This window comes from Salmo salar, chromosome 05 (genome assembly GCF_965601325.2).
Source record: "Salmo salar chromosome 05, fSalSal1, whole genome shotgun sequence".
NCBI lineage: Eukaryota > Metazoa > Chordata > Actinopteri > Salmoniformes > Salmonidae > Salmo > Salmo salar.
Window position 1 is genome coordinate 88,518,412 of NC_138295.1, and position 13,460 is coordinate 88,531,871.

Genomic DNA, 13,460 nt, shown 5'->3' on the forward strand with positions numbered 1-13,460 from the left:
TCAACTGGGACCTGTGAATGTGTTTAGGTCATGAATGCGTTCCATAGGTTTATAAAATCGAGCACACAGCCATGCAATCTCCATAGACAAACATTGGCAGTAGAATGGCCTTATTGAAGAGCTCAGTGACTTTCAATGTGGCACCGTCATAAGATGCCACCTTTCCAGCAAGTCAGTTTGTCAAATTGTTGCCCTGATAGAGCTAGCCTGGTCAACTGTTCAGTAAGTGCTGTTATTGTGAATTGGAAATGTCTAGGAGCAACAACGGCTCAGCCGCGAAGTGGTAGGACACACAAGCGCACAGAACGGGACCGCCAAGTGCCGATGCACGTCGAGTGTAAAAATTCTCTGTCCTCGGGTTGCAACACTCACTACCGAATTCCAAACTGCCTCTGGAAGCAACATCAGGACAAGAACTGTTCGTCGGGAGCTTCATGAAATGGGTTTCCATGGCTGAGCAGCCGCACACAAGCCTAAGATCACCATGTGTAATGCACGACCTCACTAATGCCCTAGTGGCTAAATGGAAGAAAGTCCCCGCAGCAATGTTCCAACATCTAGTGGAAAGTCTTCCCAGAAGAGTGGAGGCTGTTATAGCAGCAAAGGGGGGGACCAACTCCATATTCCATGATTTTGGAATGAGATGTTTGACCAGCAGGTGTCAGCATACTTTTGGTCATGTAGTGTATTTGTAAGTATTTAAACATTTCAAATAGAATACTTTAGACGTTTTTCCTCAAAATATACCTCTGTAATATTTTACATTTTACTATGCCTATTATATTGCTGTGGATGGAATGTCTGATCTCGATGAGAGATGCGCGTCAAAGGACGGAGGGTGGCCAAGCAATCTGCTCGTGCGCAGAGACGCTCATAATTCAACCACTCCCATCTTCCAGCTCGCTCCGCACCTCTCATCCTGATCTCAGCCCCCGGTCTTGTCTTTTTCGCTGACTCAGTGCCTTAAAACAACATTTTCGCCCCTCTGACCATAGCTGCAACACCCACAGACAGCCATGGCCAAAACTGCAATTGGTAAGGATGCGAGTACGATTTTTCAGCATTGATAATTGTTAGAGTTTGTTATAGGGATGGAGGCTGAGATCTGTGCGGACACCTGCATCATCCTCATTATTTTATTACAGTATATGGGCCCATAGGGACGGCAGACAAAAACTGCTCTTACAGATTGGACATTTTATGGATGATATGATTTTATATCAAGTGTAAGATTTATTCTGGTTAAGATGTTGGCGCGATAGTTTTTTTCTTATTTATAGCGGTTTTATTTACAACGCTGCACCTACTGCTGGTGATACGGCGGCGGCTCTAGAGGAAGCATAATGCAGAGAGACCCCACCCAATACGCCGGTCTGACTACCATTTCAACACAGTCTGACAGGCTGAGATATAATTCCTTTTTTAATTTATGTACTTTTATGAGTATACTCTTATAACGGTTATATCGCTTGTTTGAGCTCGAATATGATAGAGAATGAATTTTAGGTGAATGAAAGGGGCGTACTGACAATGCATTGAATTCAGTGGTCATTCGTTGTGCTACAATAGTTAGTCATGTATTTGTTACCATAATTTGGCTGATATGTATTTAGGATCATTTGGCAGTTTTGTGTGTTTTATATTACAGTAAATGTGGGTTACATTAAAATATTAAACAAAAAGTATAAATGAATAAGGGCCTTGTCATTAATATCAGCCATGATATGCCAATGCAAAACAATAAGGCCTAGAGTATTTTGTTTTAGTGAAGGATTCTACACTGAATTAAACTGTTATATGTCAACATAACACACAATAAAGGGGGAGAGAAAACTATTTGTTGCTTTATGTCTTGACATTTTTCTGAGTTGTTTCTCAGTGGAACTGTAAAAGTGATTGATTATCCAAAAGAATTGATTCTCTTTTCTGTCTAGTCGGACAATAGAATTAGCCAACATTTAAAAGTCATAGGCCTACTTCCTGTTCTCTGATCTCTGTTTTACCTAGAAATATTTGCTCTTGGGGTTCCATAGTGCCGGAATGTATTCTATGTTCAGTAGGCTATGTTCAGTAGGGCCTACATTCTATTATGGAATGGAAATGGATTCATGCAGTTCCATTGGATCTTAGTGATTCTGATGACATGTGGCAGCAGGCTGTTTTGAGCAGTGGGCCGCCAGACAGCAGGCTGGGAGAGTGGTCAGCCCTGCAGCAATGGGCTGCTCCACACGCTGCTGGCCTTTGCAGCAGTTGGCTAATCAGTATTGACAATCTGCAGTCTTCTTCGGACAGAGCTCTTTCTCTAGCTCTCTGATGCTGTACCTTAGTGAAGTCAGGCCTACTAGGACCTAATACAGTAGGGTGATAGTTAAACAGTAGGTATTCATTTTGGTGTTGGTGTTGAGGTAGAGACTTTGTGTGTGCCATATGGAGCCCTGATCCAAAGCGAGTAGGGTGCCATTTTGAATTTGGACACAGCCTGTCTCTTCTAAATCCTTCCGTCACTATTGAAGTGTTGACTTCCTCGTAATAATGACAATTAAAACACTATTAAGAAAGAGTAGCATCTATCCTTTAGCTAATGCCCATTAGCTTACTGTTATCAGATCATGATAGAATTCATTAGTAGCGCTCAAGTTCAACAGAAATTCATGATCAGTTATGGGCAGCTCTGGCAAGGATTTTTATTATTTTACCTTTATTTAACCAGGCAAGTCAGTTAAGAACAAACTCTTATTTACAATGACAGCCTAGGAACAGTGGGTTAACTTCCTTGTTCAGGGGCAGAACGACAGATTTTTACCTTGTCAGCTTGGGGATTCGATCTAGCAACCTTTCAGGTGACTAGGTCAACGCTCTAACCACTAGGCTACCTGCTGCCCCAACCACTACCCACTAGGCTACCTACCTGCCGCTTTAATACTGTCAGTGTGAAGCAAGCCTGTATGAATGTCATAAGAATTTTCTATCCTAATGATAATAATTAACAATCAATAAGCTTTGACTAATTCCCAAGGTTTGTAAGACACTGGGTTAATAATAATTAGGCAAAGACTCAGCATCTGCAAAAGGTTCGTACAGTTTATTCAGAGAACGTTCTGAAGTACATTACACAAAGATGTTCATTTTATGCTCCCTCCCTGCTTACGCACATACCTACACACAAACAATAGATATCCTACGCACATACATACACATGAACAGTAGGTGAATTGTATCCCTCCCCAGACTTCTCACCACTGTTAATCACTACCCAGCGCTGTCTGTTCCTTTCCCCCGAGATTAGGGGGACCTTGAAGGTTACTCCCTGTTTTCTCCTAAGTCTCTCCAGGTCGGGTCACACACATGTCTACAGTTCCCTTAGGCCCACTAATACACACACACATTTCTCTTCCTTCCGGGTCTCTACTAGACCTTATGGGACTTACATTCAGTACTTTAATTATTCATTACACATGCTGCATAACTACTAATTACTAATCAGTTACGTTTCAGGGATGGATTCTTTATTAATTTACTTTGATTATATAATTTCCTTATCAATGATCAATGAATGTTCTGTATGGGCCACTCTGGCTCGGACAAGGCTTTAATACTTTCAGTGTGAAGCAAGCCTGTATGAATGTTCTGTATGGGCCGCTCTGGCTCGGACAAGGCTTTAATTCTGTCAGTGTGAAGCAAGCCTGTATGAATGTTCTGTATGGGCCGCTCTGGCTCGGACAAGGCTTTAATACTGTCAGTGTGAAGCAAGCCTGTATGAATGTTCCGTATGGGCCGGTCTGGCTCGGAAAAGGCTTTAATTCTGTCGGTGTGAAGCAAGCCTGTATGAATGTTCTGTATGGGCCACTCTGGCTCGGAAAAGGCTTTAATTCTGTCAGTGTGAAGCAAGCCTGTATGAATGATCTTTATTCCACAGTCAATAAACAGCATAATGACAATGTTATCTCCTATAGGTGCCATTATAGTGTCTGACTTTGGTTGTGTCTAAAATGGCACCCTGTTCCCTATAGTGCTTTACTGTTGCACTATATAGAGAATAGTGTGCTAAATAGCACTATATAGAGAATAGGGTGCTAAAGCACTATATATAGAATAGAGTGCTAAAGCACTATGTAGAGAATAGTGTGCTAAATAGCACTATATAGAGAATAGGGTGCTAAAGCACCATATAGGGAATAGAGGGCCATTTTGGACTCCTCCACGTAGCAGTGTTAACAGTCTGGTGTGTTTGTATTCCCTCAGCATACAAAGAGAAGATGAAGGAGCTGTCTGTTTTCTCCCTCATCTGCTCCTGCTTCTATCCAGAGGCACGCAACAAGCTGGTCGTCTGTGAGTTCGAAGGTAAGAACCAGGTCACACGAGAGGTAAGAACCAATCAGGATAGGAAAGTTACTACAGATATTGCAGGAGTTAACTCTTGAAATTAGACATGTCTGTCGTAAGGACAACTTGGTTGCTGATTATCTCCCAAGGGTGGGCAGTTAATACGTTTTGCGTTTAGCCAGTTTGTTGCCCTGGCTCACAATTTGTTTTGAGTATTGTCTTGGTTGAGCTCGTTCCAAGGGACGAGAGTTATAGAAGCGTACGTGAGTTTTTCAAAAACACGTGAGTTTTAGGAAACTATAAGAAAAAAAAAGAGGAAAAATAAGATTGTAAAATAAAAATAAATAAAATAATATGTTCCAGTTTATATATATGTATATATATATATATATATATATATATATATATATATATATAATATATATATATATATATATATAATACCAGTCAGAAGTTTGACACACCTACTCATTCAAGGGTTTTTCAACAGGACAATGACCCAACACACCTCCAGGTAACCTCAAAGGCAAAGGGTCTCTACTTTGAAGAATCTTAAATATAAAATATATTTTGATTTATTTAACACTTTTGTGGTTACTACATGATTCAATGTGTTATTTCATAATTTAGATGTCTTCACTATTATTCTACAATGTAGAAAATAGTAAAAATAAAGAAAAACCCTGGAATGAATGGGTGTGTCCAAACTTTTGACTGGTACTGAATAGATGGTACTGTACTGGTACTGTATATATGGTACTGTACTGGTACTGTATAGATGGAAATGTACTGGTACTGTATAGATGGTAATGTATAGATGGTACTGTACTGGTACTGTATAGATGGTACTGTACTGGTACTGTATAGATGGTACTGTACTGGTACTGTATAGATGGTACTGTACTGGTACTGTATAGATGGAAATGTACTGGTAATGTATAGATGGTACTGTACTGGTACTGTATAGATGGTACTGTGCTGGTACTGTATAGATGGTACTGTATAGATGGTACTGTACTGGTACTGTATAGATGGTACTGTACTGGTACTGTATAGATGGAAATGTACTGGTAATGTATAGATGGTACTGTACTGGTACTGTATAGATGGTACTGTACTGGTACTGTATAGATGGTACTGTACTGGTACTGTATAGATGGAAATGTACTGGTACTGTATAGATGGTAATGTATAGATGGTACTGTACTGGTACTGTATAGATGGTACTGTACTGGTACTGTATAGATGGTACCGTACTGGTACTGTATAGATGGTACTGTACTGGTACTGTACAGATGGTAATGTACTGGTACTGTACTGGTACTGTATAGATGGTACTGTACTGGTACTGTATAGATGGTACTGTACTGGTACTGTACTGGTACTGTATAGATGGTACAACCGCTGGTACTGTATAGATGGTACAACACTGGTACTGCACTGGTACTTTATAGATGGTACTGTACTGGTACTGTATAGATGGTACAACACTGGTACTGTATAGATGGCACTGTATAGATGGTACTGTATAGATGGTACTGTACTGGTACTGTACTGGTACTGTATAGATGGTACTGTACTGGTACTGTATAGATGGTACTGTATAGATGGTACTGTACTGGTACTGTATAGATGGTACTGTACTGGTACTGTATAGATGGTACTGTATAGATGGTACTGTACTGGTACTGTATAGATGGTAATGTACTGGTACTGTATAGATGGTACTGTACTGGTACTGTATAGATGGTACTGTACCGGTACTGTATAGATGGTACTGTACTGGTACTGTATAGATGGTACTGTATAGATGGTACTGTACTGGTACTGTATAGATGGTACTGTACTGGTACTGAATAGATGGTACTGTATAGATGGTACTGTACTGGTACTGTATAGATGGTACTGTATAGATGGTACTGTACTGGTACTGTATAGATGGTACTGTACTGGTACTGTATAGATGGTACTGTACTGGTACTGTATAGACGCGGAGTGTTAACTCCTTTAGTTGGCGCGCCCTGTTTTGATTTCTAGACAAATAAAATCCTTTAGTTGCTTGTATTTTGCTCCACTTTTTTGGTTTGCTTCCTGTCTTGAAGTTTGGTGTTGGTTTTCTTTTGTTTGCCTCTTCTTGGTGAATTTAGTGGGTCTCATGGTGGGTATCTTTCATGTTCCAGTTGTTGTTGCTAGTCAACTTTCAGTGGACACCCACATGAGTGCATTTCAGAACCCCTCCTTAAACTCCACCTGTTTCGTTTTGGTTGTTGGTCAGGGACTCTTTGTTCCCCCTTTTGTTGGAGTGACATTTTTGGTTTCCTTGCTGGGGAACGTAACACAACACTTTTTAATTCCAATGCGTCATCTTTCAGATCAAGTCAAAGCATTGTAGTCTGAATTTCACTGTACCTGATGCCATTTCAGCTCAATCCAGGAGCTGGGCCCTATATTGTATTTGTGGATATTTATTGTTTTGGATGTCCTCCTGAACTGAAGAACATGACTTTATTGTCCAAAGTACATGGATGTCCAACAGAGAACTGTCTCATGCTTAATTCCAACCCCTCAGAAAAACATCCACAAGACACACATGAAATGAAGTGGTTTCACATGCACCCATCTTCCCATATCTTTTGGACATGTCCTATATTACAACCCTCCTGGACAAACATAATCTCTAATCTCTACATAATGAAGTGGTTTCACATGCACCCATCTTCCCATATCTTTTGGACATGTCCTAAATTACAACCCTCCTGGACAAACATAATCTCTAATCTCTACATAATGAAGTGGTTTCACATGCACGCATCTTCCCATATCTTTTGGACATGTCCTATATTACAACCCTCCTGGACAAACATAATCTCTAATCTCTACATAATGAAGTGGTTTCACATGCACCCATCTTCCCATATCTTTTGGACATGTCCTAAATTACAACCCTCCTGGACAAACATAATCTCTAAACACAATCTCTAAATGTCTAAAAGACATGTTTAAAGTGGACATCCAAATAACATAACGTATCTCAGAATTTCTCCACAAGCACTCAACAATACTGACAAACTGCTCTCTAAAATCGTTTTAGCCGTGAGTAAGAATGCAATAGGAAGACACTGGCTATCACCTCAATTACCAACCATCCTGAACACAGAAGACCAGAACCCAGAACTTAGAAGACCAGACTCCAGAAGACCAGAACCCAGAAGACCAGAACCCAGAAGACCAGACCACAGAAACAAATTATAAACTTTTTCACTTGTTTTCAGACATGGAGGTGAAGCCAATCAACAAGCGGGCGTCGGGCCAAGCCTTTGAGGTGATTCTGAAGCCCCCCTCCCCGGTGTCAGATGCGGCCCACAGCATCGCTTCACCCCCCAAGAGGGAGGTGTCCCTAGAGGACATCCAGAAGAAATTGGAGGCAGCTGAGGACCGGAGGAGGGTGAGTAGTAGAACTATAGAACTAGAATGATAAAACTGCGGTACACTAAGAAAAAAGATCCCAAAAGTGTTCTTCGGCTGTCCCCTTAGTAGAACCCTTTTTGGTTCCGTGGTTCTACCCGCAACCAAAATGTCTGCTGTCTGATAGCACCTTTTTTTCCTTAGAGTGTATAAAATTCTAGATCTTTGAGTAGGCAACCCAAGGGCCCTGCATGTTGATATAATAATTAATATCCATATAATTAGAATCAACAGAACAGCTGTCCCATTCAAGTTCATATTCCGTGGTGGATGGATCGGCAGCCATATTGAATGTACGAGTCAAATTACTGTGGTCTGAGGTGCTTTGACCATTCTAGTGATGCCAACTCTATGGTGACATCCATGGTCTCTCTGTGGTCCAGTCCCAGGAGGCCCAGGTGCTGAGGGCCCTGGCAGAGAAGAGGGAGCATGAGAGGGATGTGCTGCTCAAGGCCATGGAAGAGAACAACAACTTCAGCAAAATGGCGGAGGAGAAGCTCACCATGAAGATGGAGCAAATCAAGGAGAACCGGGAGGCCCACCTTGCAGCCATGATGGAACGCCTGCAGGAGAAGGTGAGAGAAGACTGGCCAGCAGTACTGTAGTAGTAGTAATGGAGTAGTAGTAGTAGTAGTTGTAGCAGTAGTACTGTGTTAGTAGTAGTAGTAGTAGTAATGTAGTTGTAGTATAGTAGTCAGAGTAGTAGTATAAATAATGTAGTAGTATTGATGTAGTAGTAGTAGTAGTAGTAGTAGTAGTAGTAGTAGTAGTATTAGTAGTAGTAGTAGTAGTAGTAGTAGTAGTGTAGTAGTAGTAATAGAGTAGTAGTAGTAGTAGTAATAGAGTAGTAGGTGCAAGGGAGTAGTAGTAGTAATACTGTAGTAGTAGGAGTAGTAGTACTGTAGTAGTAGTCATGGAGTAGTAGTATTAGTACTATAGTAGTAATAGTAGTAGTAGTAATGAAGTAGTAGTAGTAGTAGTAGTAGTAGTAGTGGTAGTAGTGGTACTGTAGTAGTAGTAGTACTGTAGTAGTAGTCATGGAGTAGTCATAGTCATAGCCATGATGGAACGCCTGCAGGAGAAGGTGAGAGAAGACTGGCCAGCAGTACTGTAGTAGTAGTAATGGAGTAGTAGTAATAGTAGTTGTAGCAGTAGTACTGTGGTAGTAGTAGTAGTAGTAGTAATGTAGTTGTAGTAGTACTAGTAGTAGTAGTAGTAGTAGTGGTGGTATTAGTAGTAGTACTATTGAAGTAGTAGTACTGTAGTAGTAGTAGTACTGCAGTAGTAGTAGTAGTTCTGTGGTAGTAGCAGTAATGATGTAGCAGGGTAGTAATGTCTTAGTAATGTAAGATGGAGCAGATCAAGGAGAACCGCCAGGCCAACCTGGCAGCCATGATGGATCGCCTGCAGGAGAAGGTGTGATCTAGAATTAGAATGATAGAACTACAATTAAAATAGAGTCTTCATTCTAAGAGACCACTAGGGGTGCATCCTGACTGCATATGCTATAGCTCTAACTTCCTGTCCAGTGTGGATATCAACTTCCTCCTCTCTATCTGTGGTGTCTGTGTCCTGTGTTTCAGGAGAGACATGCAGCCGTGGTGCGCAGGAACAAAGAGCTGAGGGAAGAGCTGACAGCGTGAGCCCCACCTCTCCCCAACGTCCACCAACCACGTCCCTCCACCCAGCCTCACCCCTGGAAACTCCACAGCAGACACCAAGCCCTGGAGAGTGGAGGACTTCACTACCAACACACTACATCACCCACCTGACCCCTCCACACACACACACACACACACACACACTATCAGTATTAACAGTATTTTTAAATGGATAATTAATGATTTACTTTTTTTCGAAGGGGAAAAAATCAACATGAAAACATGGGTATTATTTTGTAAATACTTCATTTTTGTATCTATCTTGATGGGTAGACTAGGCTGATTGAGCGCAAACAAGTGTATCAAATGTACTGCGTTGTACAATTTCAAATGTTTAATTTGTTATCTAATTATTTATTGGTTCTTGAAATTTGAATGTACAATAATTTATTTGTGAAAGTATTTTTTGGTGTTGTGAGTTGGTTGTTAGCTGGCGTTTGTATTGTTTTCTGATGATGTCAGTTTCTGTGTCTTTGTGAAGAATGTTAACAGGTCGTGAACTCAGAATCCTGACAGCGCATCCCATTTTATCACCTCACACACACACACACACACACACACACACACACACACACACACACACACACACACACACACACACACACACACACACACACACACACACACACACACACACACACACACACACACACACACGCTATGAACGCACATTAACAATCTGCCAAACTCTCGGCTTAAAATGTCCACATGTCCTGAAAGGATCTTGAGGTAGCTGGAACAAGAGAGGTGATTGGTCCTCTTTAACAATGTGTCTCCAGAAGGATCAACTGTTTATCACTTCCTCCAGACTGACCCCTGACTATATATGGCACCTGTTCCCTATAAAGTGCACTACTGTTGACCAGAGTAGTGCAGTTATAAGGGTATAGTGTTCCATTTGGGATGCAGGCCAGGTGATTAACTTTAGTTTACTCTAGTCTGATATGTCCACTGAGTCTGGAGACTTGAATGTTATGACATCATAGAGCCACCATACATGACATCCTGGCCAGTAGAATGTTCTAAAGCCCCCTTTCCTTTATCTTGATAGACTAACAGCGACACACGTTCACTCTAAGTCTACGTGTGTGTGTGTGTGTGTGTGTGTGTGTGTGTGTATGTGTGTGTGTGTGTTTCAAGTGAGGTGTCATATCATCAGCGTCCTCTCTCTGGTAGTTCCATAGACAGAGAATGGATGCTCCACATTCAGCCCACTAAAATGACCCTTTTTAGATATGTCACAACGATCTGCCAGCATCCTTCACAAGCTGACTACTACAGTACAAGTGTTCTCCCTCCATGTGTCTCAAGCTTCGCTGAATAAAGCTTTGGGGTTCTGTCAACATGACATGTACCATCTCATTATTTTCTGTGCTAAAGACAAGGAAACATGTAAACTGCCAAATAAAAGAACCAATGACTTAAACATATTGAGTGGCGTTGATGTTTTAGGAATGATTGTCCTGCTGTCGATAACAGACGTTGAGTAGGCTACTGTAAGTGATGTCAGTAGAACAGGGTTTCCCAAACTCGGCCCTGGGGACCCCAAGGGGTGCACCTTTTGGTTTTTGCCCAAGCACTACACAGCTGATTCAAATAATCAACTAATCAATCAGCGTTGATGATTTGAGTCAGCTGTGTAGTGCTAGGGGAGAAAACTGAACGTTCCCTTGGGGGCCCCAGGACCCAGTTTGAGAAACCCTGAAGTAGACTATCACCCTTCTTTTATTTCCTTTTCTTTTTAAATGCCCCCGATTGTAGCTGATTATTGGGACAAACAAAACAATGTAAATCACATTTGTCTTAATCTGGATTTATTGTGTTGAATGTAGAGCAACACTAGCAGAGTGGAGTTTGGTCCCACATCAAGGCATCAGGGACTGTTTACAGGCTTGCTGGGTTAGGTACTGTAACCCTGGGTTACTGAAGAATACATGGTGGGCAGCAAACCAATCAGGGAGGAGGAGGCAACTACCCATTAACCGAAAATGTCCGAAAATGGCTGATAAACAGAATTCTTTAATTGTTCAAATGTATTTCTGAGCATTCTTGGAATCTCTGAAATAACTTCAACTGCATTCTCAACTTCCTTCGCAATTTGATCTTCTATGGGTGGAGTTGTGTCGGGACAGAGATCTTTCTTTGGATCCACGAACGTCGCTGGTGGCAGACTGAGACAATCCACCTGTTTCTTATAGAAGTCCAGTTCAGTAGCAGTGAGCTCCCTTCTCCTACTGTAGAGTGTTAGAGAGGTGTAGGTCTTCCCATCCTCATCCCATCTCTCCAGGGTCAGGAGGCAGTCTGAGCACGTTGTCAGGAGAACCTCAGTAACAGGGATGGGGATCACTGAGGTCCATGTGCTATTGTCATGCAGAGTAAAGTTAGAGTCGATCCTGGAGCATCCGAATCCAAAAGCATTTTGATGCGAAATACCGAAGCCATAGAACTGGGCGATGTCAAGAATGTTGTTCTGGGTACTGACTGGGACAGAGACCTCTATCCAGGCACTGTGTAATAAGGTATACAGTATTTGTTCCCAGAAAGGACGGTCTGAACTCTCAGCAATATACACCCACTTCCCCAGAGTCTGCAAGATGGAAAGGCAGATAGACAATAACTGGGTTAGCTGACACAAACAACCCTGTCTCCCTAACCATGGGTGGACAGACAGACGACGGACAGACACACACACACATAGACAGACAGACAGACAGACAGACAGACACACAGAGACAGACACACACACAGAGACAGACACACACACAGAGACAGACACACACACAGAGACAGACAGACAGACACACACACACAGACAGACACAGAGACAGACAGACAGACACACACACACAGACAGACAGACAGACAGACGGACAGACGGACAGACGGACAGGTGGATGGACAGACAGACAGTACAGTTCAGTAGATAGTACCTGATTGACACTGCTCAGCTCCAGTGGTCTCAGGAGATCCTCACAGGTTAAAGGGGCCGCCTGGGAGCCACTCACTGAGAGAAGGCCCAGGACAACGGTGACACACACAGCCAGCATCATATCTCAATATGTCTCACTCACTATAATGAATCTCCCTGTGTCTCTGTACAGTAAGTCTGTCTCACTCTACCTGTTGATGTTTCAGTAATGCTAAGGATAGTTCAAGTCTTTTATATGATCTAATGTTTGCTCTCCTCTGCCTTTCATGGTACAACAGATCAGCCAGTACAATGAGGTCGTTCTCCTATAGCTCCTCCCACTGTCCTGCTCTGCTGTCTGGGTCACAGTTCCACCACTGTTGCTTAATCTAAAAAGACTCCTAATCTCCTGTGGACAGACTACATCATTTAAAATGAGTATCTACAGCAAATAAGTAACATTTTAGTGCTGAGTTCGTGAAATTAACCTATTCTTAAACAAAACTTGAACTGAAGGGTCAACATAACATACTGACTGTAAAAACAACCTGAACTCAGGAGTCAACGTAACATACTGACTGTCAAAACAACCTGAACTCAGGGGTCAACATAACATACTCTGTAAAAACAACCTGAACTCAGGGGTCAAACATAACATACTGACTGTAAAAACAACCTGAACTCAGGAGTCAACGTAACATACTGACTGTAAAAACAACCTGAACTCAGGAGTCAACGTAACATACTGACTGTCAAAACAACCTGAACTCAGGGGTCAACATAACATACTGACTGTCAAAACAACCTGAACTCAGGAGTCAACGTAACATACTGACTGTAAAAACAACCTGAACTCAGGAGTCAACGTAACATACTGACTGTCAAAACAACCTGAACTCAGGGGTCAACATAACATACTGACTGTAAAAAAAACTAAAATTAAAAAACGAAATGTCTTAGTAATGTAAGATGGAACAGATCAAGGAGACTACCACACATTCTAAGAGACCACTAGGGGTGCATCCTGACTGCATATGCTATAGCTCTAACTTCCTGTCCAGTGTGGATATCAACTTCCTCCTCTCTATCTGTGGTGTCTGTGT

General features: G+C 41.8%; 2 protein-coding genes across 2 annotated transcripts; one reads left to right on the forward strand and one right to left on the reverse strand.

The window, feature by feature from the left end:
• The first annotated feature begins 866 nt into the window (after nt 1-866).
• Nucleotides 867-10,875, forward strand: LOC106573539 (stathmin-2). The gene is made up of 5 exons (XM_082975898.1): nt 867-1,035; nt 4,243-4,341; nt 7,596-7,768; nt 8,172-8,363; nt 9,372-10,875. Exons 1-5 carry the CDS (start codon nt 1,017-1,019, stop codon nt 9,429-9,431), a joined length of 543 nt encoding a protein of 180 aa, XP_082832024.1. The 5' UTR covers nt 867-1,016; the 3' UTR covers nt 9,432-10,875.
• A 371-nt stretch (nt 10,876-11,246) lies between these two features.
• LOC106573538 (uncharacterized) lies at nt 11,247-12,665 on the reverse strand. Its single transcript, XM_014148663.3, has 2 exons — nt 12,380-12,665; nt 11,247-12,036 (listed from the first exon to the last, which is right to left on the reverse strand). Exons 1-2 carry the CDS (start codon nt 12,497-12,499, stop codon nt 11,428-11,430), a joined length of 729 nt encoding a protein of 242 aa, XP_014004138.3. The 5' UTR covers nt 12,500-12,665; the 3' UTR covers nt 11,247-11,427.
• Between the last annotated feature and the right edge of the window lie 795 nt (nt 12,666-13,460).

What these genes read in the sequence shown, in the direction of transcription:
- LOC106573539 (XM_082975898.1), top strand. An exon ending in GGTCGTCTGTGAGTTCGAAG is followed by an intron (nt 4,342 to 7,595) that starts GTAAGAACCAGG and finishes ACTTGTTTTCAG; the next exon opens with ACATGGAGGTGAAGCCAATC. An exon ending in TGGAACGCCTGCAGGAGAAG is followed by an intron (nt 8,364 to 9,371) that starts GTGAGAGAAGAC and finishes CCTGTGTTTCAG; the next exon opens with GAGAGACATGCAGCCGTGGT.
- LOC106573538 (XM_014148663.3), bottom strand. Translation starts at nt 12,499, where the DNA reads ATGATGCTGGCTGTGTGTGTCACCGTTGTCCTGGGCCTTCTCTCAGTG. An exon ending in AGCTGAGCAGTGTCAATCAG is followed by an intron (nt 12,037 to 12,379) that starts GTACTATCTACT and finishes TCCATCTTGCAG; the next exon opens with ACTCTGGGGAAGTGGGTGTA.